Source organism: Zonotrichia albicollis, chromosome 5 (genome assembly GCF_047830755.1).
Source record: "Zonotrichia albicollis isolate bZonAlb1 chromosome 5, bZonAlb1.hap1, whole genome shotgun sequence".
NCBI classification, from domain to species: Eukaryota; Metazoa; Chordata; class Aves; order Passeriformes; family Passerellidae; genus Zonotrichia; species Zonotrichia albicollis.
In genome coordinates, this window is record NC_133823.1 from 1,389,461 (window position 1) to 1,415,200 (window position 25,740).

At 38.6% G+C, this 25,740-nt stretch overlaps 1 protein-coding gene across 1 annotated transcript; it reads left to right on the top strand.

Annotated features, from left to right (window-relative positions):
- Positions 1–912: 912 nt before the first annotated feature.
- RNF212 (ring finger protein 212) lies at positions 913–16,786 on the top strand. Its single transcript, XM_026795725.2, has 12 exons — positions 913–1,024; positions 2,581–2,642; positions 5,413–5,487; positions 8,771–8,827; positions 9,748–9,806; positions 11,176–11,237; positions 11,327–11,396; positions 12,203–12,248; positions 12,982–13,045; positions 14,562–14,634; positions 15,351–15,539; positions 16,738–16,786. The coding sequence occupies exons 1-12, from the start codon at positions 913–915 to the stop codon at positions 16,784–16,786; spliced, it is 918 nt and encodes a 305-aa protein (XP_026651526.2).
- Positions 16,787–25,740: the final 8,954 nt, after the last annotated feature.

The following is a 25,740-nucleotide window of genomic DNA, read 5'->3' on the forward strand; positions in this document are numbered from 1 at the left end:
AGGTCTATACTCAAAGAGTATAGACTCAGCACTGAGACTTGGGAGTCTTGAATATAACTTGTGATTGCTTAGCTCTTTACTACTACTAATGGTACTATTATTAACAATAATCGTCATCATCATATTATCATTAACATCTTTGCTTTCAGGAAATGTTTTCAGTCTCCTTCAAGATTTTTAATTAACTTCATAAGGCACAAGCTGACTCAGAGCTCTTTTGGGAAGCACTTTGGGGGCAGAAGCCTTTGTGAAATTAAAAGCTTCCTCTGCAGTCTATGGCTCTGTCATACCCAGAGCTATAGCCTGCACTGCAACTAAGTTTGTAGGGGACTTTCTGCCTAAAATTTTCATCACGGAACACTAGCAAGCGATGGGGTCTTTTTTTTGTCTAAGAAATGAACATCAAATCTCCTTGTTTTGCGCTTTTTCCACAGCAGAAGATGCCACAGCAAACCTGTGATAGCAAATTAACAAACTTCCAGGATTCTCGCATTTAAAAGAGTGAAATCCACAACTATTTTCTCTGCTTTTCTTTTTTTTCCCCTCCATCTGCCGGCCCGAGAGGAGCGAGCGGGGGGGGGCTCCTGCTGAAGCCCCTGTCCGGAGCCCTGTGGGTGCAGCTCTGCTCCCCACGATTGGGGACGGCGAGTCTCTCAGAGCACCGCCTGTGTCGGCACCGCTCCACTTTGATAGCGAGAGGCCAGAAAAACCAAATTTTATTGGGGGTGCGTGTGAGGACCAAGCTCCGCCGCCCTGAGGCGCCCGCGGCGGGAAGGGCGCGCGCCTCGCTGCCCTCAGGGCCGCCTCAGCGGGCGGGATATGGCGGGGGCGCCCCCGCGGGGCTCGGCGTGAGGACCAAGCGGCTGTGCCCCAGCCCCGGGCCGCCGCCGGGCCCGCCTGCCCCGCTGCCCCATGGCCGTGCCCGTCTTCTGCAACTCCTGCCTGGGCGAGCCCCGCGCCCCCACGCCGCGGTTCCTCTTCACCAACTGCGGCCACGTTTTCTGTGAGGTTTGCCTGCAGAAAGGTAATAATGGCTGCTGGGGCGCGCCCGGCGGCGCGGGCTGTGCTGCCTGCATACATCCACCCCAAACATTGCTATTTCTCACCCGCTGTGGAAAAAAAAGAAGCCCTGAGCACTTTTTCAAATGTTACTGATAAGCCTTTCCAGTCCTTGCTGTTGATTCGCTTTGAACACTAAAACTGTGTCCACTTCCAGGTGAATGTGGCTTTGAGAGCAAGGCTTGGGCACATCCGATGGAGGCTTAATAAAACAGGATTCTGGATGCTTATGATCCATGATTTTGTAAAAAAAAACACCCCACAAATAGATGGCTTTTTGTTCCGGAAAATTTTGGGAAAATAATGTTTTTTCCTTAGTGAAAGAGCAATTGAAGAAACGGAGGATTCGTTTAGAGTAGGTTTTGGAGGTCGTTTTAATAAGTTTTGAGGCTCAGTTTTATTGTTTTATTGATTATTGTTCCTGAAGACGTTCAGCAGCATGAGAGAAAATTGGAGGTGATGTTTTGAAGCTCTTGTGTTGTGTACAATTCCAGAGTCATATTCTGGGACTCATGTGAAGCTCTTGGACAAAGATACGTGGGAAAGGCAGAGGAATAATGAAGTTGTTTTAAAAAAGGAAAAAAAATGCAGCAGACGAGTATCAATGTTTCCCCCTTTCACATCGTGCTAAATGCCCTGGTTTTTGTAAGGGCACACAGAAAAAATGATCAATCTGTATTTCAGAACTAAAAACTTTTGACTAGATATTTTCACGGGGTGCTATTGAGGATAGAGGACCATAAAATGCAGCCTCTGCAGCTTGCAGGCCCCTAGAACATGAACACTTTCCTCTCCGCTCTTAGTATTGTTTGGCAGAAAAATATATGAGGGATTATGTATCTTTTTACTGTGAATTCAGTAGTAATGAGGTTTAAAATGTATTTAAAGATGTTTATAAACACCGAATCCTAGAATCTTCAGAACGGCAGTAGCTAGTAGAATTACAAATTATAAATATTGAAATAATGTGCATTTGCTATAGATATTTTCTAATATGTTTGCAGATAAAGAGTTTAAGTCATAAAGTTTTTTAAAGTGATTTTATTGTTTTCTCACTGGAGGAATTCAAAAGGCAAAATTACTAATTTCTTGACATTTGGGCTTCATATATTTTGTTGGGATAACCCAACTGTGCCCCAGTCTAAAAAGCCATATATCAGATTGACTGTAAGTCATTAGTGCACTTAAGCATACATTTAATTAAAGCAGGCAAGTAGTCCTATTTAAATCAAGGGAACTAAAAGTCACCTGCATTCTGTGACACTAATGATATTCATAAAATCATTTACATGAATGCTTATTTAGAGGAGTAAGACCTGATGACATTCACATACATTTTTCCTGCACAACTCAGTGTAATGGTTACAGAATGAAATTCTTTATTCATGTTTATTCATGTTTTGTGTGTAACCTGCAGATTTCTTCCACAAGCTCAAGAGGTTTAGGCATCACATTATATTTGCAATGTATTCAATATATATTCAGTTTGATCTATATTTTAAATGTGTCTTTACCTTACAGGCAAAAAAGATGAATGTCTGGTCTGTAGGAGGGCTTGTCGAACCTTAGTCCTTTCAAAAGAGGTAAATCAAGCTTTAGTTTTGTTGCCTTACATTAATCTGTGCTTTGCTTAACAGCTAAACTATTGGCATTAAAGAGTGCTTCCTTTCTTGTTTTTGCTAACTCTGACATTAATATTTACTGATAATAGGTTGCTAAACTAAGATACTTAGGCACTGGACAGCTCTGCTTTTTGTTGTAAATATTCCTGTAAATTAAAGCCTATGGAAACTTTAGGTTTTCAGGTACTGCTAGACTGTAAATCATCCTATACTTTTCAAGAAATATGGCTGGTTACTGTGTAACATCAGTGAGTACTTTCAAAATGTGTAAAAATGTTTATTGATCTTGGCATTTGTGCATCACAGAAATGAACTGTAATGAATTATTTCATGTAGTGGACTGAATTGAAAGCCTGCCTGATGGCTCAGCAGTGTTTTTAAGTGGATTAGGTTCTTTTCCCCATTTTCTCTTAAGCTTAACTATTTTCCTTGTGGCTGTGTGATTAAGAGAGGGTTTGAAATATTGTTGGGAATTTTTGTTATTCACTGGAGAATTAAGAGCTTTTAATTCCCGTTCTTGATTAATCATTAGGAATCTTTAATTTTGCATTTCTCCCAGGAGCAATCTCCTCTTTAGCTGATTTCATAAATAGCTTGTGAACACATTCATATTTTTGTAGACTGATGCCTACCTAAGAGCCAGTGCCTTATAAGGATAAAAGAGAAATATTAAAAACATTTAATAAAATTCAATACAGCTAAACAGGAAGGCCTACTAGGAATTTTGCACATTGAAGAAGACAATGCTACTAAAAAAAATGGCAACACAACAACAAAATGCAATTATAACACAAAGGACAAATGCACACAGTAATCAAATATGAAAAAAAATCAAAAGCCCTTCATAAAAATTCTAAAGGGCATATTTTAATATGCTTTCAATATCAATGTATTGTCACTGCAAATGTTGTTATTAATTTCAGTCAAAGAATAATTTAAGTTGTTGAGGACCTCTGAAGGTCATCTTGTTCAACACTTTGCTCCAAGCAATGTTAATTTTTAAGTTACATCAGTCTTAAATTGCACCATTTCAGCAGAAGTTGATAATTTACTTCAAAAGCCCAGAAGGAATTTAAAAATGCAATGATTGGGATACTAAGAAAAATATTACATGTTTCATTAGAACCTGCCACTGCTGTGGAGGGCTGGAAGGAAGCAAATTACCATATTCTTTAAAAAAGACATTAATGATGATTGCTTATCCTTGATTAAGAACAGATAAAATGATTGGAATGATAATTAAAGATGCATATAAAAAAGTCATGGCTCTATAATTCAGGAACCTGAGTGGAAATGTACCTGGTGAGCTTTATGAGCTTGATGCTATGGGAGAATTCCCAATGAGAGGAGGTCCTATAAATGTGTTAGAAGTCCTAATTAAATTGTATGTTGGGGTAATCAGCATGTACACATTAAATATTCTCATCTTTACAGTAATTCTTGTCACCTTCCTGTCTTCCTCCTGTGTCTCATGATCCCCACTTGCTTTTCCCCAGAGCGTGGTTCAGTGTTACAATAAATCAGAATCTGGCTCTTCAGTAGTTCAGAATATCAAAGGAACATCTGCTACTCCTCCATGCAGCAGATAAAATATAAACAGAGTCACACAAATCTTTATTTGAAAGAGTTTTTATATCACTCTGAAGCTGGTTGGGTTTTATTTTTTTGAAACCTGGTAGGTACTTACACCAAGATCATTGCTTTGATAGAACCCTAAATAGATTGCAGGAGCTTGGTTCCTATGAATGCATTTCATTTAAAGAAGCTGAATATATTTTTATGAATCTCTTTAAGTTTTCAAGAATGAATATTATTCATTCTTGAAAATAATATATATATATATATATATATAATATATATTACATATAATATTATATATTTTAATATTATATATATTATTATATTATATATATTATATTATATATAATATCTATTATATCTATTATATATATTATATATATTATATATTATATATAATATTATATATATATATATTATATATAGATATATATATATATTATATATATAATATATATTTTCAAGAAAGAATATTATTGTTTTTATTTTCTTTCCTGAAATGCCATAGTTAGGTTAACTGTTCTGTTTGTCTGCATTTCTCCATCTGTCAGCTGGAAATTTTTGAAGGTTTGGCTGATGTCAACCAAACTCAAAATTGCAGAAAAAGTCTCAAATACAATTCCTTACCTTCTGTGAGTTCTGTAACAATTAGTAGCTGGGGAAAGCAAGGAAAAGCAGTTTTCCTAAAGCATGCACAGCTCTGATAAAAAGACACAAGTCATAAAATCTTTTAAAAATTCAACAATTACGTTAAGGCTCTTTCCTTATTCTGGGATAATGTTGTGCTGCCCAGTGGGCAGGGAGGGACAAAGGGATCCCAGTCAGCACTGGAACCATTCTGAAAAAGGACTTGGAAACCAAACTGTTGGTTCCAAGGTACAGCACCCTCCTTGGGTGTCCTCTGTACCCAGGTACTGTCATCATCACTGTAAGTATATGTGTGGGTAATAGATTGAACAAAATCCCCATGCTTTCCAGGTGTTTGATACAGCCATTAAAGAAAACTCGGCTCATTCTCAATTTCAGCTTTATCCTCGTCTAATCTGTCCATTTTTTAAATTTAGATTCATTAGTCAATTTTTACAAAAGACTTTATTTAATATGACTTGCTAATAAAAAATGCTAACCTTGGTATATTTTCATTTCTTTATAGACAAGTGCTGATATTCAATCACTGTTCATGCCAATAGATGTGTTAAGCAAGAAATATTCCAAAGAAATATCACAGGTGAATCTGCCTTTAAACTTTTTAACTCTGTAAAATAATCAGCAACTCCCACTGATTTTTATGTGAATGGGAAGAGTGAATGAGTGAATGGTTGAAAATGAATGTATGCCCATTACCATCTTAACTTCCTTCATTCCACAGTTTCTGAGTTCTTAAGGAGACATAAATTATTCATTATGGTCAATGCTTATGTTTTCAAACTCTCTCTAAGGACCACTAGTCTGCTTATTTTAATGGTGTAAAATCACTTTCAATGCCATGCAGTGAAAAATTAGATCTTCCAGAAGCTTAAACGTGCCCAGATAGTGTTGCCTTAATTATAGCAATAAAAAGTTACCCAGTGAAAACCTGAGCTGGCCACAGTCCTGAGCTGACTGTGCTCTCTCTTCTTTTTCATTTTTTTTTTGTTTAATCAAAACACACCTCTTTTTTTCCCAGGTAGATGCAGTAAATGATTCCAAGGTCATTTTCCTCCTGCTTTCTGTGAATTCCAGATAGGATTACTTTTGTCAGGCTTAGTTTCCAGTCAAGAACTTCTGGGTTAAATGAGTGCATATAAACTCATTTTCTGCATCTCTTCAGCTTGGCTTTGGGACTCTGTGTCCTTGTCCCTCTCCCTGTGCATTCCAGGAGCAGTTTCATCCCCTCCAGCAGTTCCAGCAGTACATTGTCCCTGGGCCTGGCTCTTCTCATCTCCTTGGGCTGGACTTGCTGGCCTTTGGATGAGCTTCCTGATCCAACAGAACAAACCCCAGGGGATGTCACCTGTGTCCTCCAGCAGTGGTCATGTGTGGGATCTCAGGATCTCAGTCCTGAGGTGCCGAGCCTCCGAGAGCACCCTTGGGGGGCCCGGGAGTCCTGGAATGTTCCAGAAGTGTCTGGTGGCTGGACTTTGATCCTACACAGGAGACGACACCTGTATGAGGACAGGAGGGTTTCACCGGGGTGAATGGTGAAGGGATCAGTTAATTAGAGGGTGAGACACAGGGTTTAGGATTTCTGTACAGGGGGGTTTAGAGAAGTAAGATAGAGGAATTGGGGTGTGTCCTGCCTTCCTTCTTCTTCCTTTTCTCCTCCATCTTCTTTGGCCACGGTGGCATTTTTGGATTGGTTATTACTGAGAGTGCACCGAGTTATAAGAATAAATGGTATTGGAGAAAAATGATAAATATTGAACACGTAACAATGGGTATAAAGATAGGTGACTGCCCGGAGGGCAGCACAGTGTGCTCATGGCTGCCTGCTGAGCAGAGCTCTGTCGGGCCGAAAGAAAATCTTTTAGATAAACAATTAATAAACATAAAAACCGAAAGAAGAACTGAAGCCTCTTCTCGTCCTTCGATACGCGGCTGCCCCAAGGCCACCCCGGGCCCTTCCAGGCCCCTCCAAACAGCCGAGATAACCGGACAGTCATGGATTCCCATTTGTTCTACCCCAGGCCTCAGAGACTTTTCCAAAGCTGAGCTTGGCCCCTTTCCTGAGCAGTGCTCCTCCTCACATGTAGAAGGGACACAAGGTAAATGTGAACTCTTCCTCTGTCCTTCCATACCCACTTTTTAACAGCAGGATCAGCAGTTACTCCATAAGCTGAACAAATGCAGGGAGCCTGCACACCTCCAGTCACACAAACTTCCAGAGTGTGCCAAAGGAAGGAAGAAAGAGGGCTCAGTCTCTCCAGGCTGAGGTGGATCTTCTGTAGCCTGAGATAACCTGTTGGGAACACATTGAAGTGCAGTGAAGGCATTGAGGTGTGTTCAGAACTTGTCGCAGCATCAAAAGGTGTAAGAGCAATTTCTCTAATCTCTTATCTAATCTGGTACCTTGTCACTTCTGTGGGTGCTAGGAAAGCATGGGAGCAGAGCTGGATGTAGTGACACATCCTCAGAAGAGCCTCCCAGCTTTCAGCAGCTCATGGCACAGGGATTTCCCCAAGTGGGACTGGTCTGCATTCAGAAGCTTTGGTGGATGTTTTCCCCCACATAATTGTCAGGTTGTTTCCTGAATTTTAGCATCTGGCTCATTGTGGAAGGGAGGTCCACAGGTTGTTCACTGGATGATGATTGTTTCATTTTTCAGGTTTTAACCTGTTTGTTTCATTTCTTACTCTTGAATCTGATTCTGGAGGAAAGAGTATCCATTGTCATGCACTCTGTCTGTGCTAACCTGTAGGTTTAGACTGCTGATGCATCCCTTTTTCAACTGTTTTTCAGCCCTGAAGATTCATATTCTGTGTGGTCATTCTTTTCCTGAAGTTCTTGCACACCTCTGATTAATCTGAACTGTTTTCAGACCTACTCTGTCCTTTCTAGATGTTGGGCAGACTCAGGATGTAGGAACATGCATTTATTAAAGGAGAATGATGATGTCCTCTATTCCATTTTAAACTACTGGTAAGATCTGATTTGCTTTTTGACTGGTATGAGCACTAAACTGACAAATTCAAGTTTCTCCTAGACCAAAGAACTCATTTCTGAGTACAGACAGCTCAGAGCCATCACTTTCCAAGTGAACATTTCTTCATCAGTTCTTCCAAAGACACGCTGATCCTTTGATGAGTATTCAGTGGGAACCTCCCAGGTCCTTCCACAGGGAATAAAATATCCATTGAAGCTGGATACTCCTCTATGGTTTATACTCTCAGAGTGTTTCTTCTTGGCTGTCTCAGTTCCTGCAGATTTTCTGGCAGTTTTCTTACATGTGAGAAGAAAGATTTATTAGAAGTTACTGCCTGTGGTAATTTGTTCCTCAAGCTCTTGTCTTGCCTACCTTGTCATTTTTACTTTTAACTTTGTCATGGTTTATGATCCTCATGTGGACACAAGAAGTGCTTACACATCACCAGACAGTGTGTCTGACAATTATTTTTTAATTAACAGGGGATTTTTACAAGGCATATTATAATTGCCAGTAAGACAGATTACTTTTTATGTTGCCATTAATTTTATGTGTTTGCTTAGCACTGATGAATAAGAAACACTGCAGCTCAACTGGCTTTCTAATGTCTTTATCTTTTTATTGAACATAGTGTTAAAATATAACCTCAGTGAAATAAATCTGCCAGCTCTACTGTAGGTCATATTGGATTAAATTAACTCTATAAGATTTTTCTATCAGTGACAATAACTTAGAATTATTTGGGATTTTTTTGAAGAGGATTTAAAAAAGATGTGTTAACTGCCTATAAAAGACAGAAAACTTTGAATACTGTTATTTTCCATTACTTCTTTGCTGAGGTGCATAAATGTAATTACGTGCAGCTTGATATAACTGTATTTATTTTTAGGTATCAGAATTTCAAGAAAAATATCGTAAGCGTTTATTAAAATACCACAAACAAAAGGTAACTCTAATTGTGATTGTCTCAGTTTTTGTTTATGTTTGCCTTGTCCCTTTGGTTTATTTTTAGAAACAATATTTTATGTGAATACTTAGAATAATTTATCAGGATTGACTCATTACTATCATTATAAATACCAGTTTTTACTTGTTTAAAGTCTGTGAGGACTATTAATTCTGGTCAGTGTTTCTAGTAAAATATTCTACTTGTAAGGTGGTTAAAATTAATTTTATTAAAGGATTCAAATAATAGTTTGAGAAGCATGAAAAATTAACAAGCAAATTCATAATTTGCTTTCAAATCAAAATACGAACGGTGTGAAGGATTAAGGTCACATAATGGAAATGAGGGATAAAACACAGATGCAGTATTCAGGCTATTGAGTAAATTTTTACATCCTTCATAAAATATAATATATGTTCACATAATGAAAGACTAAAAAATACACATACTAGGCAGCTGCCCTAGTCTTCTTGACCTTAATATTCTTCCATTTTGCCAGCTCATAACATTTTAATGGAGATATTTCTGGCTGTGTCTCTCAACAGAGTAGAAAAACTTTTCACTTAGGCTTACTACAAATAGATGGAGTGAGCTGAATACATTCTGAATCTGAAAAGAGAAATATGGGAACAATGTATTCTGTACAGTTATTGGTAGCTTTTGCAGATAACTCTATATTAACCATAACAAAGCTTTTCTATCAGATATGAAAAATAGGAAGCAAAAGAAAAGAAAAGAAAACTGTTTTTAAGCACTTTAAAGCCATAACAGCTCCAATCAATCTGCAATTGCAGTGATGTCTGCAGATTAAAACCAATAGCAAGCAGCCTTTCAGCATTTTAGAATACCAGCTGGGTGAAAATGAAGCTGGATATCAATCACACAAACAGACTTTGTTCCAATCTCTGATTATCTCACAGATAGCAAAGCTGGAAGAGTCTCTCAAGAAAGTAACACAACAAATTCAACAGCTGCAATGGTAAGAGGTTCAATGCAACAAAAGTAAATGTAATCAGACAACAGTACTTTTAATTGATAAAGGAATAAAAATTCGTGTTTTGTTTGCTTTCCTCGTGTGTTTTTACAGAAATAAATGTATAGTGATTTCTGACATCAGATGAATTTTATTCACAATAATCCTATCAGGAAGAAAGCCTTTTATTTTACAATACAACTCCATAGTTAACTCTAAAAAATTAACTTTTGATAAAGTGTATCACATAGATACTCAGTTTTAATTTTTTATTTGCAGTTACCTAACCACATTTGTGCATTTTGCAATGGACTTTATAGCATCAGCCTGGAAAATACTATGATGCTTTCCTGGTATCTTGGCTTATTTATAAAGTTACCAGAGTTTTGTAACATGGTTCTCATTGTTTCTATTTCTAGTAAAAATTAAATTCTTGTCTCATCTTGAATTACTCTCTTTTCTCAAATGTTTCAATTTGGTAGCCAAGAGGTCACTCATTATCCCTGTGCTCAATAAATGATATGCCTTCACCTTTTCATCTTACTTATTTCCAACATGAAGCCAAAACTGTTATTTAAATCTCCTTAATAAGCCAGTTCATGACACCATTATTTTAGTTAGGCAGATTTGATCTTTAATTGATCTTTATTCCTTTTCTGTGTTTTTTTAGTACAGACTTTCCCTTGACTCTTAAATGCACATTATACTGTGTTTTGCTCTCCCAGACTGCTTGGTGTAATGTAACAGAAAGAAAACCAGTATAAAGGAAACTCTGGATGTGGTGGATTATTGCAGTTTATATATTTTTATTCATTTTCTGCATCTCAAATGAATAGCATCTTGGTTATATCAATTACAGAGTTCTTACTGAATTTTAGATTTTGTTTTTGAGTTCTACCTAGAGAGAAGTGTCCTAGGGCCTCTCTTTGCTTGCCTAATAAACATATTCCTCCTTTTTATGATTCTTTGCAAAGTTCTTGTTGAATAGCATGAAAATGCCAGCATTTCATTTGATAACTCGATTTCTTAAAGTTTGGTAAATACATAATTTCATGAAATTAAATGAATTTTGTGCTTAGCTGTAGTTAATGGTTGTATTTTAACATCTGTTGTTCTCTAAAGTACTTTGCCATAATATTGTGCTAAATTTGATATTGTTGGGTATATAATGAGCACTGCAGGTATTATGATGTAGAGAGCAAGCTCATAGATTTACCAAATAAATTCTTACTTTGCTTCATGGCAAATAGTGTCATGTTAAAACCTGCTCCTGATGGAAAAATGCTTTGATTTTATATTTTACTGACCAGTTAGGCATGTTAACTAATCAAACCAGCTTCCAGTTTGTATCTGTTGTTTCTTCTTTCCCCTTCAGTGTGAAGCCTCCTGAAAACACCACAGCTCTGCCATTTTCCAGTTCAAGCAGAAATCCATCCAGTAAGAAGTGTTGGTTTAAAATATTAACTGTGGAATACCTGTCACTGGACATAGCTGTGTTCTAATATTCAATTTCTTCATGACTTCAGTTGCTTCAAGAAAACAGAATGTTTATTCTTCATATTCTCTTCATTCGAGTCGTCCTTCCACTTCTGAAACGTGGGTACAAACTTCTTCATTTGCAATTAAAACCTTAACTAATATTTTATACAGAAAGTAACCTTTTTGTAGTGAATTTAAAATATTTTTTGGGTTTTTTTTTTTGTGATTTGTTTTTGGAAACTGTTGAAATATGGAAGAGCTGAGGAAAGTCTTGTCTATTGAAGTGTACATTACAGTTGTATGGGTGGTGGTTGCTGGAAAGAAATCTAAGGCATGATGCACCTTATTCCAAAGAACTTTTGGATGAAAAGCTGCACAGATGAATGCACAAATAGGTAGATCAGTGAGACACTTCCATTCACCATAGAGAAAAACAAATTTATTGTACAGACACCTATATGTGCACTGTAGTGATCTCAGGATAGATGGGATGAGCCACTCCACTAAGGCTCATTTAATTTTAAGTAAAATGAATATACAGCTTACTCAAGCTAAAATATTTTTATATCTTTGATTGTGGCTTCCTTTTCTATAACAAACCCAGAGATTCAGAGTGCCCTTATGTATACAAGTGAAAAATACATAAATATGCATATTTATTCAGACAAATAGAAGGATAACAATGCTAATCATAAAATAACTTACTCTGTAAATGTCTAAACCAAAGCTCAGAATCAGTGAATAGATTTTGCTTACTGCTACTGAGTTTTGGAATAAGTCCTAAATACTTATGTGTCTTATGCATTATGTATTATGCTTTTCCATTACTGGTCAAATTAAACATTAGAGTCTAACATGATTTCAGTCTTTATAATGAAAATGTTATTTTTATTACAATGTCATACTTTGACCTTTCTTGCAAGGATGGAGGCAATGGAGATTGATCCTGTACCTTCACCAATGAGGAAAGTAAGTGGGTTTTTTAATACTTGTTTATGTATAGTTACACACATATATCCTTGTGGTTTCTCTTACTCTGTAAATGCTGCAAAAAATAGGATTCATCCCCATCCCATTCAAAACCATTCTGATGTGCATGGTGGTTTCAGATGTGCTTGATGCAGGATAGAAATCAGATGCTCCCCAAAAGAAACCAAAAGCAAATAAATCACAGCATTAATTTCTGAAATTATATTCCCCACATGCCATGTACAGCCTTTTAAACTTGTGATGCCAGAGTAAATGGGAAATTCTTAAAATCTCAATATTGCAAAAATGTCAGTGGTGTGAAAGCACCGTTTAGACTCTGATTCCTGAGTAGGGAATTGCAGGGTTTGAGTGATAATGTTAACAGGGGAATGAAGGCAGGAGCTTTTCATGGTGTTGGGGGCCTGGTTAGGAGAGGTGACATCCAGGAACAGCTCTAGCTTGCAAATGGAATGTCAGCACAGAAAAGTGAGTGTCTGATAACTGAATGTGATAGGTTATATAATAAAGCTAAAATACAAATATTTCCCACCTGCCCATAGATCTTTAAAAATAGTAACTTAATTCTTAGCTTCTGCATTTTAGTGCTATGAACAAAACTGACAGCAGAGAGTTCTGGAAATCTGCAGGCTCTGTAGACCTTAAAAATATCTTAAAATGTCTTAATAATGAATATGCTTATTACACTGTGGTTAATGACTTGCTGTTCATTTAGCAGGAGACACCAACTGGTCCAACAAGATTATCACTAATAACTCCACCACAGGATGGACATATGGGTGAGTCAAAGTAAACTTTGTAACTGAGTAACATTTCTGTTGTATTAGGAGGATGAATAAATTAAATTCCATACATTAGCAATGTACTGAAAAAATATGAATTGTGTTGAGGTGTGAGGAATTTACCACGTGGTAAATTCACTTCAATCCAGCAGCTGGGAAATGGTTAAAATGAAGTATGAAGTGTTTTCCTAGTACTTACCTCTTCTGTTCAGGAAATGGTTACTTGTAATTTTTGCTGAATCAACAGTTGCAAAGAAAATACTGTAACTATATTGAACAGAACAGGAACACTTGCAATATATATTGTTGACCCTCTGTTAAGCTTCTTAATTTTGTGTATTGATGGTTAACAGAGAGTAACATTGCCCACAATGTAATATTAAATATCAGATGAAGAAAAAGGAGGAAACTAAATGGAAGTTCAAAAATATTTAATTACAGAAATGAGGTAGTTGAGATCAAGAATTTCTTCCAGAAGGTGATGTTTCTTTTCACCTTATCACTGTTATAGGGTAGAAGACATTTTACCTGCCACTCCTTTCTTTGATTCCTTCACACCCTGAGCTTGGGTAACTCTCAGATGTGAATAAGGCAGGAGTAACAGCCTGCTGGAACTGGTGCATTCTCTGAGAGCTGTTTGTTTGTGAGGACTTCCCCAGAATTCCTGATGCTTTGCAGGCCTGCTGTCTGTGTCTCTCCCATTTTGGTTTTACATTCAGCATTTCTGCAGCACTCTGTGCTCAGGCAGCTTTCACCTGCCTTCAGCACTTCACAGAATCCATCTGCAGCCACATCAAGAGCTTTTAGCACTCTTGTGTTTTTACATGGTGTAAGTGTCCTGAAACAAAGACAAATGCAATTCCAATGGAGGAGGAAAAATTGCTTTTTCTATGTTATGTCTGATTTATATGCTCAGATCCTTCCTAAATCCGTGGTTGCCTATAAATTTAAGCATAACAAGATAAAGAGAGCTGAGGTTAAGTGGTTTATTTTATTGTGTCTAAATATAAATAGATATTTATTAGACAGTAAAATTTTATGTAGAACAGTTATATGTTCAGCAGATTTCAGAACTTTCACGTAAAGTTTTGCAGTGGACAAGGCTGAGGGAATCAAAGTTGATGTGCCAAAGTAAGGGTAAGTGGAAACAATGATTTAATGGTGCACTAAGGAAAGTTTCCTTCTCAGAGGTGGATGGGGCAAAAAAAGATCAGCTGAAGAACTGGAGCTCTTCAGCACAGCTGTCTTGATAATCTAATAATAGTCTAATAAATGAAAGAAGGTGAAAGAAACCACCATGTGTTTAACTGGAACACGATTTGCAATATGATGTTTTTGTGACAGCTGAGCTCTCTCACTGACTACTGTAATTGTGCACCATTTTTAGTTCTTGAATGAATCAATCATGAATTTGTCCCAAATCATGCAATTGAAGTACTAATCTTTGTTTCCAAAGTTTTCTCTTACGTCAAATGGGTAATTGACATTGTTTTCAAAAATCTGATTCCACCAGGGAGTGTTTCCTACAGGACTTCTCAGATAGCTCTGGTAAAGCCAAGTCAGAGTAGTGGAACAGGATCTACAAGGTAATTCAACACTTTTTCAAGAGGTTACCATCTCCTACAAGACAGGGAAATGCCCCCTCTGGCCTTTATTCATCTCTTTGCTCACAGGTTATATTCTAGATCTGAAGAAGTGTTACTGTGCTATCACCTACATAAATGTGTGGGTTTGGGGGAAAGTTTTATTTTGAAATCCCATTTTTCAAAGATGTGCAGTTATAATCTGTGCTTCTGTAGCTGTTGGCATCTGCAGTCATTGTACTCCTATAAAAAGGGGTAATTTTATAATCAGGAAGTTTAACAGTGTCTCTGCTGTGTCATTCTTACAAAAATCAGAGGTGAAAGCACAATATCTGCACAAGGGCTGTTCTCTGAATAACCTGAACTTTTCATGCAGCCTGCAACAGGTGTTTCTGTTTTTATCATTTAAACATTGAAAATGTCTTAAATGGTGAGAATTATTAACATCAATAACTTTGAACTATTCCAGAAAAATTAAACTCATGTTCTTTATAATCATTAAGCCAAGTGTAGCTTCCTAGCAGAAATTTGAATGTGTGTAACAAAGCACTTCTTTTCCACCTCTGATTCCATAATTGTTTTGCCAGTCTGCCTTTTGAAATATGTGAAAATATTCAGTAAGTAAAAATATATAGACAACAAATTGAAGTAGTATTGAAATATTTTGTGTTGTTATAATGGTAGCCTCAATCACATGCATGAATGAATTTCATTGACAGATCCACCCCTGTGCAGAGAGCACCACACAGCTCTTGTCCATCATCAGCTGGATCCCAGAGCAGTCAGAGGGGATCCTGGGCTAATTCTGTTTTCAGAACCCCTCAGCTGTATCCATTTCCATCACCTTCCCCACAGCTGCCTCTGGCCAGGCAGCCCATCACCCTCTCTGGCCTTCTGCAGAGACAACAAGGCAAGTAGAATTATAAACTAGCATTTCTGAAAAGATTTTCAGCATAGCAGCTTCAATAAATGAACCAAATTAAAATTGGTGTTTCAGAATTGGAAGTAGGCTTTCAGCAAAATATGAAAGATGTTGGTGTTTATGATTGTATTTTGTGTGGGATGGTATCTGCTGTGAAAATGTGTTCTTGCTTCACTCCAGAATTAGATTTTAGCAGTGATTTAAATCTGATAATGTCCAGATTTTCTGTCTCAACTGCACATTTCTTAAAGATCTGCCTCTCAAGACATCCATCTAAATGTCCACTGATCACAGTAAAAGGGAGCTAGTCCAGGGTGTTATTGCTGAGTACAACATAAAACTAGCAAAAAAGCTGCATAAACATCAGCACAAGGCAGGGTGGAGTGGATTTGGGTAGGAATTGCACTGGGACAGATTAATGAATAAAATCACAGAATCAGAGTCACAGAATCATAGAGCAGCCCTGGTCAGAAGGCACCCTGAATGGTCCAGCCCATTTTGGGAAAGAGAACCCAGATGAGATCATGTAGCACCCTGAGCAATCACATCTTGCAAGCCTAATTCTCCTTATTGGTGAGTTTGCATCACCATGAAATATTATTTTAAACTTAGATTAAAAAGATAATTCATCTCTAAAGCACCTTTAGACCATACTAATAAATGTGACCTTTCTGCAAATCCCAAGTAGTTTTGAGTTCATGAAACCAAAATTAAAATACTTTAAGAAATGAAGGCTTACAGCTTGTAAAGTCTTCCATCACAATTGTTTTAATTGTGAGATTTCTGGGGAGTGATACAGTATGTGAAATAGTGCATGAACCTGATAGGATCTCTAAATAATGTAGGAGAAATTAATGCTATTAAAAAAGTAGGTGGATTGAACTTTAGTAATAGATGTCATTTGGTTATATGATTGCAATTAACTTCAGTTCATATACAGAATAATGCTTTGGAGATTCACTTGTGTAGCTAAAATTGAAATATGGCAAAAATGCTTTTATGGAAATACAGAGGGGCACATTTACATTCATGAAAATGGCAATAGAAAAGTTTGCATCAATTGTGTAGGTTGTTTTTTTAATTTTTGATTTGCTTTTCCTTATATAAATTCCCCAAATAATTTACAAAAATGAAGCTTTACTTTAGCTTTACCTTTTTTTTTTCATTTGTACCTGTATTTTTATTCTAGGATCATCCTCCACTAATTTAGGAGGACGTTCAGCAGAGAGATGAGCAAACATCTGTGAATTGTTTTGGTTGAGAAGCACCTGGAGATGCCCTGCAGAGTCTCTGGATATCAAAGTATTTGTAACTTCCATGATATGTCAGATTGGCATAAACCAGCAAATTGTTCAGCATGAATACCGTATTTAAAACATCACTGATCTTTCTGATTAACATCTACTGAAATTTTGGATGAGAGTACAAAATTTTCTTGTTTTTTGAAATTCTGGCTTCAAATATATTGCATAAATAAAAGTCCTTCATTACCTAAGTGTTAAGGCAAAACGTGATTATATGTTGAATAGCTGCAGGATAAATAATTGTGCCTGTACAGTATTATAGATAAACTTCCATCCTAAAAAAAAGCAATTTCTGTATGGATTTTTAATTTCAGAATTCCAAAGTTTGGTTCTTACTCAATGCATCTCCTTTTGTTTGCACTCTTGGAAAGGGCTGAGTTTTGAGGGGTGTTACATTCTAGCAGGCTCTGCTGAGCTCAGAACACAGGATGGAAATTCACCATTTGATTTAGGTAGCAGTGATTTCTGCCCAAAATGGAATGAAATGGGGGAACTGGAATGAAGAGACAAAACACAGTGAAGACTGCTTTTACTTTTGCACAGGAATAGCAGCTGGAGACTCTGAATGAAGGGTGCTAGGATTTGTTTTTTCTGAGAACAACTCAGAAATTGATATGCCTTGGTTTTGTTTTGACCCTAACTTTACCTGGACTATTTCAAGTATAATAAAACTAGAAGCTGGTGTGTTTTTTCGAGATAAATATGAATATATGATAAACTTCTTTTGCGTTGAAATGTTTTGATTTTCATATCACAAGTGGATGGGAGAGAGAAAATGTAAAGGCTTAGGAGTTGAGATGAGAACTGGAAGAGGTCATTCACCAAATACCATCATGGGCAAACTGCACATAACTTGAGGATATTAATTGAATTTATTACTAAGAAAATCACAGCAGGATAGTGAGAAGAAAAATAAATCTTAAGAAAACTTTTCCCCCACCCCCTCCCTCCTTCCCAACTCCACCTCCACCCCAGGAGTGCATGGAGTCAGAGCAAGGGAGTTACAGTCAGTTCATCACAGGTTTCTTCCTCTGCTCAGGGACAAGGGTCCTTGCCCTGCTCTGGCATGGCAATTTTCAACTGCCCATTTGCCTTATTTCAATGTATAGCTGCCTTTACTTCTTTTTTTACCATGGGAACCTTGGTGGGTTTTCTCCTCCTCCCAGAGTTTAGCTGGGGTCTCAAAGTTAACTTCCTTCCAAGCAGACTTCCAGCCAAAAGATTCAATTTTACCACAGGCATGTTCAAATAAAGGTGTATAGTAAAACTCTTAAAGAAATTCAATTCTCCTTTAATTCCAGGTGAGCTTCAATAGCTGGAAAAGTGAGGCTGGTAAAAAATTATTGCAAGATTGACATTATTTGTGCCCCAGTGGTTTTCTGTTTGCATCCCGAGAAGGGATGGATTCTCTCTAGTCTCTGTTTCATCACACTGCAGAGTTCTCATCCAAGTCTGTGAAGTCACACTCTAGCTTTTATAATTGCTGGAATTTGCATTCTGCAGTCAGGTGGAGTATTTTGCTTTTATTGGTTTTGTTTCTCTCCCATCCTGCTCCACAAACCCTCATCAACTGCAGAATTGAGCTTCACGAAGCTGAAAATTTGTGTCTATAAATGGGCCCTGTCTGAGAGAATTTGTGTAGCAAAGAGTCATACATGCAAGATCTACATCAGCCACAATAACAGGGAATCACCCTGTCATTCAGAGATGTGAATATTCATAGAGAACAGAATGATTCCTGTTTCTTGCTCACCACAGTGGTTTCCACTCAAATTCAGTAACAATCTTCATGGTTCAGGTCATCATCAGTTTGCCTTTTCTGTGCTGGAAGCTGGACACAGGCAGACTGTTTTGTAGCTGTAGGCTGAGAACTTGGAACATCACATCAATAAAGAAAAGAAATGTAGTATGGAAATAGATTTTTATTTTTCTGCTGCTTTGAGCTACTTGGTAGTCTGGTAGTATCTTTTACTTAACGTCTGTTGCCTAATCTATTTGAGCCCACAGTCTAATCCTGAAGAAGAAAAAATCCAGCAACCTCATCTTCAGAAATATTACAGCTTTGAAATTCACTTTGAAGAGAAACAATGTAGTTTGAGGAAGAAAGCAAAGGCACTGGAGCTATCACTTTTGAATGACATCCTCTTGCTTCCCAGTTCAAAAAAAAAAAGAAAAAAATTTAATGAACTGAATATAATGGGATTGTTTTCAAAACTTACATCTAAGTGGCTGTTATATAAAATAAAGTAATAGGTAGGAAAAAAATAATTGAAAAGGTAAAAGCTTGAGGAATGTCATTTGCCAAGTTCAATGAATCTATCATTTGTTCAATAAAGTTGAAAATACTATATTCAGTATTTCACTCTTTAAGAAGAGGAGAAGGGAAAAAAAGCAAGGTTTGTTCTATCTTCCAACAGACACAGAAGTTCCTGTATCACTCTCCTGGCATCTCTCCACAGACTTTTTTTTGCTTTTGCGAGGAATTGGTCCTTGCTGTGCAGGGAACTTTGCAGTTCGCTGAGGATACAGCAGAGGGCGCTGAGCTCCCTCTAAAGGAATTCGCTCCTCGCTGCTCTTTGGCAAAGGGCACTGAAATCCGGCCTGTGGCCTTTTCGGGATGGAGCGTTCATGGAAAGCTGCAGATGGTGACGATGTGAGAGAGAGTCCGAATGTGAAACATCAGAAAAGCACCCGGAGCTGAACAGCAAATGTGAGGGACTACGTAAGGTCACTGGAAGTTAAAACTAACTCAGATACAGGAGTTCTCAGGGATGTGAAAGGTGAAAATGGAAGCAGGGTCAGTCATGCTGGGGACGGTAAGCAGTAGTGGTCTGAAGGAGTAAATTGTTTATTAATTTTGTAAATTTCTGAACAGAGGACCTTGGCAATGCACAGTGGATATTCAAGACTTCACGATTAAGAAGCAGCAGCAGAAGCTATGCTGTGTAACTTTGAGAAACAGACTGAACTGACCTCCAGTTCTCATTTTCTGTCTGCAGCTTTCTGGCCTTGAGGCATAAGAGGGCACTAATTTATCTTTTTCAGTTTTCTGGGAGAGAACACGAGTATATATTTCACTACAAGGGTGTTTTATGCACACACAGACAATAGCAGAGGATTTTATTACAGACAGAATCGTGCTATTCATGCAATGGGGTCAGCACTCATGCTGAAGGTATCCTCTTGTTTGCATTATCGTTGCCAACTTCAGCTTCATTTCACAGTCATCACATCTCCCTCACAAGGTGATGCTTATGCCATATGGGGCAGCATCATGTCTATTTATTCCTGTGTGACACAAAGGAAGTCTGTTGCAGACAAATGCTTGGTCTGTTGGACATAATACCTGATACTTGCCAAGGAGCATTTTCTACAATTGTGCCAATTAAAATGTGAAATTGCTACCACTTATTTTTGAACTCTCTTGTTCTGGCAGTCAGGAAAGAATGCCATAACTCATCAAGATGCAGCGCTGTTGGTTTATCTATGATAGCCCTATTTTCCCTCTAGAATTTAACCTGCTCCTGACCTGAGGAAATGCAATTTGATAATTCTCTCCTTCTGTGGTCTCTGTGTCAAAAATGCCAACATGTTTCAGTCTGCGGATCAGCTTTGTGTGCCTTTGGAGCACATGCTGTTTCTCATGGTTCATTGTGCCAGAGTCTTTCTGCAAATCTCTTTTGTGCAGATAAAAAGTGCTGTGCCAGTAGGAGGACACTGCTCATGTCCGTGCTGTAGTGTTTGGGATTCCTCCACATTGTGCCTTTAGGGTTGCTGGGTATCCCACCAGCTCCAGAAAGACTTAGCACTGCTGTGGGTAAATCATCGGCATCACTGGAACCCCTGACTGCTACAACATTTTGCAGGGAAACACCTTTTGTAACAACAGGACTGACTTGCTGAGTGTCTCCATGGAGAAGGTTCTGCCCTGAGGATCCTTTGTCTCATGTGTCCCATGAGCTTTGGGCAACTCTTCCCTTGCTTATGTCTAAAGCTCTGGTAATCTGTCCTTTGAAATGGTGTTAAATATTTGTCCTGAACTTTAATACTAAAGTAGTACCAGGGCCTAGGGTGCCAGCTGGGTGTCTGGTATCTGGAGGGATGGGGAAAGAGCTTTTTTGGAACAAAATGGAAAATTTGTGTGGTGACAAGGTGGGGAAGGACATGACTCTGAGTGTGAAATGTGAAAAGCTTTTCAGTGTTAGGAGTCAGTGAAAAAGTTCTGTTAGCAGGTCACTCACAAGTCACAGTTTGCCACCAGCAAAACAAGGAAAATCTTTCTGTTTTACATATGAAGAGGGTTGCTTTCCTTTCTGACACACGGGACATGGGGAGGGTCCCTCACAGTCCCTGCCCCCAGCAAGCAGCAGCCCTCTGACCTTGCTGCCATAGAACTCTACAGAAGCCACCAAATCTAGAAAGGATTGACAGTCCTACATCGTGGTCCACCTTGCAAAACTCTAAAACCAGCCACCGGTGCTGTCAAGGCCCCCATGTAAAAACGTTCTGCAGAAAATGAGCAATGCTGAGAGGTTGAGGTTCATCCTTGCACTCTGGAGAATTGCCCCACACTGGCAATTTTGTCCTAACCAACCCAGGGCCTCCCAGATAAAGGCACACAACACATTTCCGACCAGGGCAGTCTCCACAACAGGATCAAGGGCTGTCTATCCCCATGTTCAGTCATCTGGAGGAAAAAACACAAAGGAGAGGAGGAAATCAGTCCCACTAGACATTCCTAAAAGCTTTTTCTGGCCCCTGCCTTAACCGAGCACACATTTTAGCCATGTTTCACATCCTTGCCTAGCTCAGTGTTGAGCCAAACAGAAGCTGACTTTGGAGATGGTCGAAGTACATCTGTGTCTTTATGCATTTGGCTGTGCAAAATACGGTAAAACAAATAATATTTCAGCCATCTCCAGCTCCTCTGAGCTCAACCACTTTGAAACAAGCAGGACAGAGCTCCAAGAGTCCTTGTGGGTGACGACAGGCAAGGCTTGGTGTGATGGGAGTGAGGAACAGATTTGGGATTACCCAGACCAGTTTCAGCTGTTCTTGAGCTAAGTCTGCACACAGGGCCCAGCCTGGGAGGTGTCAGCTCTCAGGAGGTCACCTCCTGTAACAGGGGGACATTATAAATCAGGATGGTGCAGGGGAGAGGAAGAACAACCTGCCTAAGAGATGGAGCACAGGATAAAGGAAGGAAGAACAAAAGCAGCCAGGAGCATCAAGGAATGTTCTCAATGCAAACTACATCCTTCTAGTCTTGCTCCTTGGGTGTACTCAGATGTTCTTGTGCGTTCTCCTTTTTGCTGTTGCCCATACAATGTTAGCAGTAGAAGGTGTTTAAAGCAGAGAGAGACTGGAATACCTACATGAGAGTTGTTTAAATGCCCCTGGTCAAGACTTTTACTGCTCTGTGTTCTGGTATCATTCTTGGCATAGATATGCAGACCTGCTCTGCCTTACTCACTTCTTTCATTGTAAGCTCTGAAATGGGCATTTCCAGCTTTTTATCTATTTATTTATCTTTCTATTAGAATCTCTGCAGTTCCTAGTAATGGCAGGTCATTTAGAAATGATGCAGTTTTTCTAACTAAGAAAGAAATAGGTAAATGAATAAGAGACAAGGCAAATAACCTTTATAATGCAGAGGACTTGCATTTTCCACAAGTGTAGTGCAGTTACTGTTCCTTCTGACAGCATTTCACAGCTTACCAGTAGAGTCTATGGGGTGTGTGGGTAAAAATAACACAGCCTAGCCATGTTACAGCCCCATACATTAAATCTTTATAAAAAATAAAAATAGACCTGTAGTTTGCCTATGTGAAATTACCAAGTTGCATGCTATTCATTACTAGCATGAATGTAAAAGGCTTCTAGCCCAGCATACGGTAAATACATTAGTGCTATATTCCAGAAATCATCATTTTCCCAAGCTATAGTTCTTGCTGACATATGTGGTAGAAAGGCTAGTTCTGCCAACTGTCTGCTTCCTTCATATCCTCCCATTTTGGTGCAAGTTTAAAGCAATATGCTTAATAGCCTCAGTCTAGTACTTTGAAAAATTGCAATGCCATCTATCTGTGTGGAAAGTCACATCTCAATGACATTTGGTTGGCACAGTGGGTTTGGAGAAAAATGGCAAAGAAAACAGTTGGCACTGAGTTTTGAGGGAAAAAAATCAGAAAATGTGAGTCTGTATGCCGTAAACTCAAGTTTTATTTGCTCATATATCACTTTGTTAGGGTTTTCAATGGTTCTTGTGGAAAATGTGTTACTGAAATATAAAGAAGCTTTTACATATAATAAGGATTTTTCCTTTAACCTAATTGGTGTTTTCCCAACCTATGCCATACCCAATATGCTGGGTAGTAGAACATCAGCCTCTGAAAGAACTGCAGGAGCCCTCAAAGTAATTTTTTCTGTTGAAGAGCCCATCCATGCACATTTTGCAGATTGTGTGAGACAGGAGAGGGTGTGTTTGCACAGGCTGATGGCTGCTACTCTGCCATGGGTGCACAGGGAGCTGCATCTTCACGTGTTCTTGTCAAAATTGATACCACGGTTGTAGATTTAGAGGAAAGCTGCTGTGTATTTCCAGTTTAACTCAACTGGAAACTGGCAAACCACAGTCCCTCCCTTCCCTTAAAACTCTTACCTTGGTCGTTGATGATGGGGCTGCAAATATTACCCCTAAAGAGAGAGGCTGTAAAATCAATGTCACCAACAGCCACAGTCTGTGTGTAAAGCACACACACATTGAAAACCATCCTGTTGTTTGCAGTGGTTAATGCTTGCAGTGTTCCTTGAGAAATACATAAATCAAAAAGTAGCTCCTGACAATATGATGGGGTAAGTGCAAATTTTCAACGTGGACTGTTAATATGGCAACAGACTCTTTGAAGAGACAAAAAAAATGTTTGAGGGAAGGGAATAGCTGCTGTAAGACTCAGCTGTGCCTGTCAGAACTGTTAAAGGAGTCACAGTTTTTGCTGGGCAGTAAACTGGAGTCCCTGCTGTGCTTCACTTAGTTTCCAAAATTCATAATTGCAGCCTGTTTCCAAAAAATTAATTAGCTTGTGAATAAGGAAAAAAAACCACAGAAGTTTGCATGGAGTGCTTTAGAGCTTTCTTGGGATATGCTAATATATGTTTTAGTTTACCTAATTGCTGTTCAACAGTATTGAACTTTTTGAAGACTCCATATGTGATGGGACATACTGCATAGTCACATTTAATGAAATACTGCTGTACTAGCTATATTTCCCCAACTTTATGAAGTGCTTAATCCACATTCTTTATACCCTGAGATAGTGAAAACTGTGACTCTCCAGAGAATAAAAATTTCTTACATATTTTAAGCAGTGATAAGCAGATCCTGAAGGAACACATCAACACAGCTCATGTAAAGCCAAGTCAGTGGGCACAGGGCAGATTTTGTTATCACAGAGCATCCAGCAGTGAATTCACTCCAGCAGAGACAGAAAACATCTCGTGAGCCACTGATCTCCCTCTCACAGCCCAAAACCACAGCCAAGCACGGCAGGAGCGACTCGTGAGCCCAACCATCTGAGCCAAGATGGGAATTTTAAATTTTTTTACATTCCCAAGTGGGAATTTTATTCTTTGGGAAGCCTTTTGGGCAGGGGAGCCTTGGATACAACTATTTGCTGCCAACAGTCACTTTAAAAATGGAGAAACAAGTCTCTTTTATAGTGAAAGGTGAGAAAACACTTCTGTGGGAGTCAGGCAGGGTGAAAAGCTGCCAGCCACACTCAGAGTTCCTGCCCACATCCAGGTTTTGGTGATCTGAAAACAGGGATACATGCATGTGTTTTGCAATATATTTCCTGAGTAGCCAGACTTCTCACAATCAGATCATTATAACTGGGGAGGCAACAAATATAAAGGTTTTCTCAGGAATTAGTATGGGTTGTGTGTGAATTCTTTTTTGTAAACCTGATAGTATTTCTTAGGAAATACCAAATGTATCTTTGACTTCTGATTATTTAATCTAACAATAATTATTTTTAAGAGAACAAAAATACAACTCACTTTAACTTTACAATTTATTTAGAGAAATCATACCAAAGATAGGCCATACTAAACATGTACTATTTGCTATACTATGTAAACACATAGTAGCTACACATACCCATTCTTGGGGTCCCAGCTATGCCTTGCTGTGCTGCTCTGACATAAATATTTATGTGACGTGTAACTCTGATATTTTTAACAGAGTTCTCCACGATTTTTCAGTAAACATTATGTGCACACTGGGAGGGGAGGAGCAGCACTTATTAGTTCACCAGCGAGGGAAATACAGCAGCTGGATGCAACAGTGCTCAGGCATGTAAAACTCCACGCCAGGGCAGCTCAGTCCCATCAGACACTCCAGAATCCCCTTCACCATCCAGGTTCCTTTGCTGTGAGAGCTCTAATTAGCTGTGAACTCTCTCTGAACTTTTCCTGGAGCTTAGTGCTGCATTGTGGAGCCTTCCTAGAGTCTAATAAGGGTGAAATCACTCTGCAGCCCTAATCTAATTCAGGTAAAAACAAACAAAGCATGAGATGGTCGCCTGCTGGAGGGCAGCCTTTTGTTAGTTCCTGTGCTCAGGGGGGTGCTTTGTCCCTTTAATCCAAAATAGCCCTTCTCCTCCAGTACTTGGTTTAGAAACAAGCAGCAAATGATTTGTGGTGGTGATGTGGGACATCAGGTGTGTGCAGGCCCCATGCCTAGAACCAGCACTGCTCTTCAGGGGGTTTTCAGCAGGAGAACTGGTTTGCAGCGAAAAGAAGTGAGTTTTCCTAAGAGTGGTGATTTTCTTAACATTCATATCCATTGAAAAATATATGTAGGTTTTTATAGTTTTCCTTTGT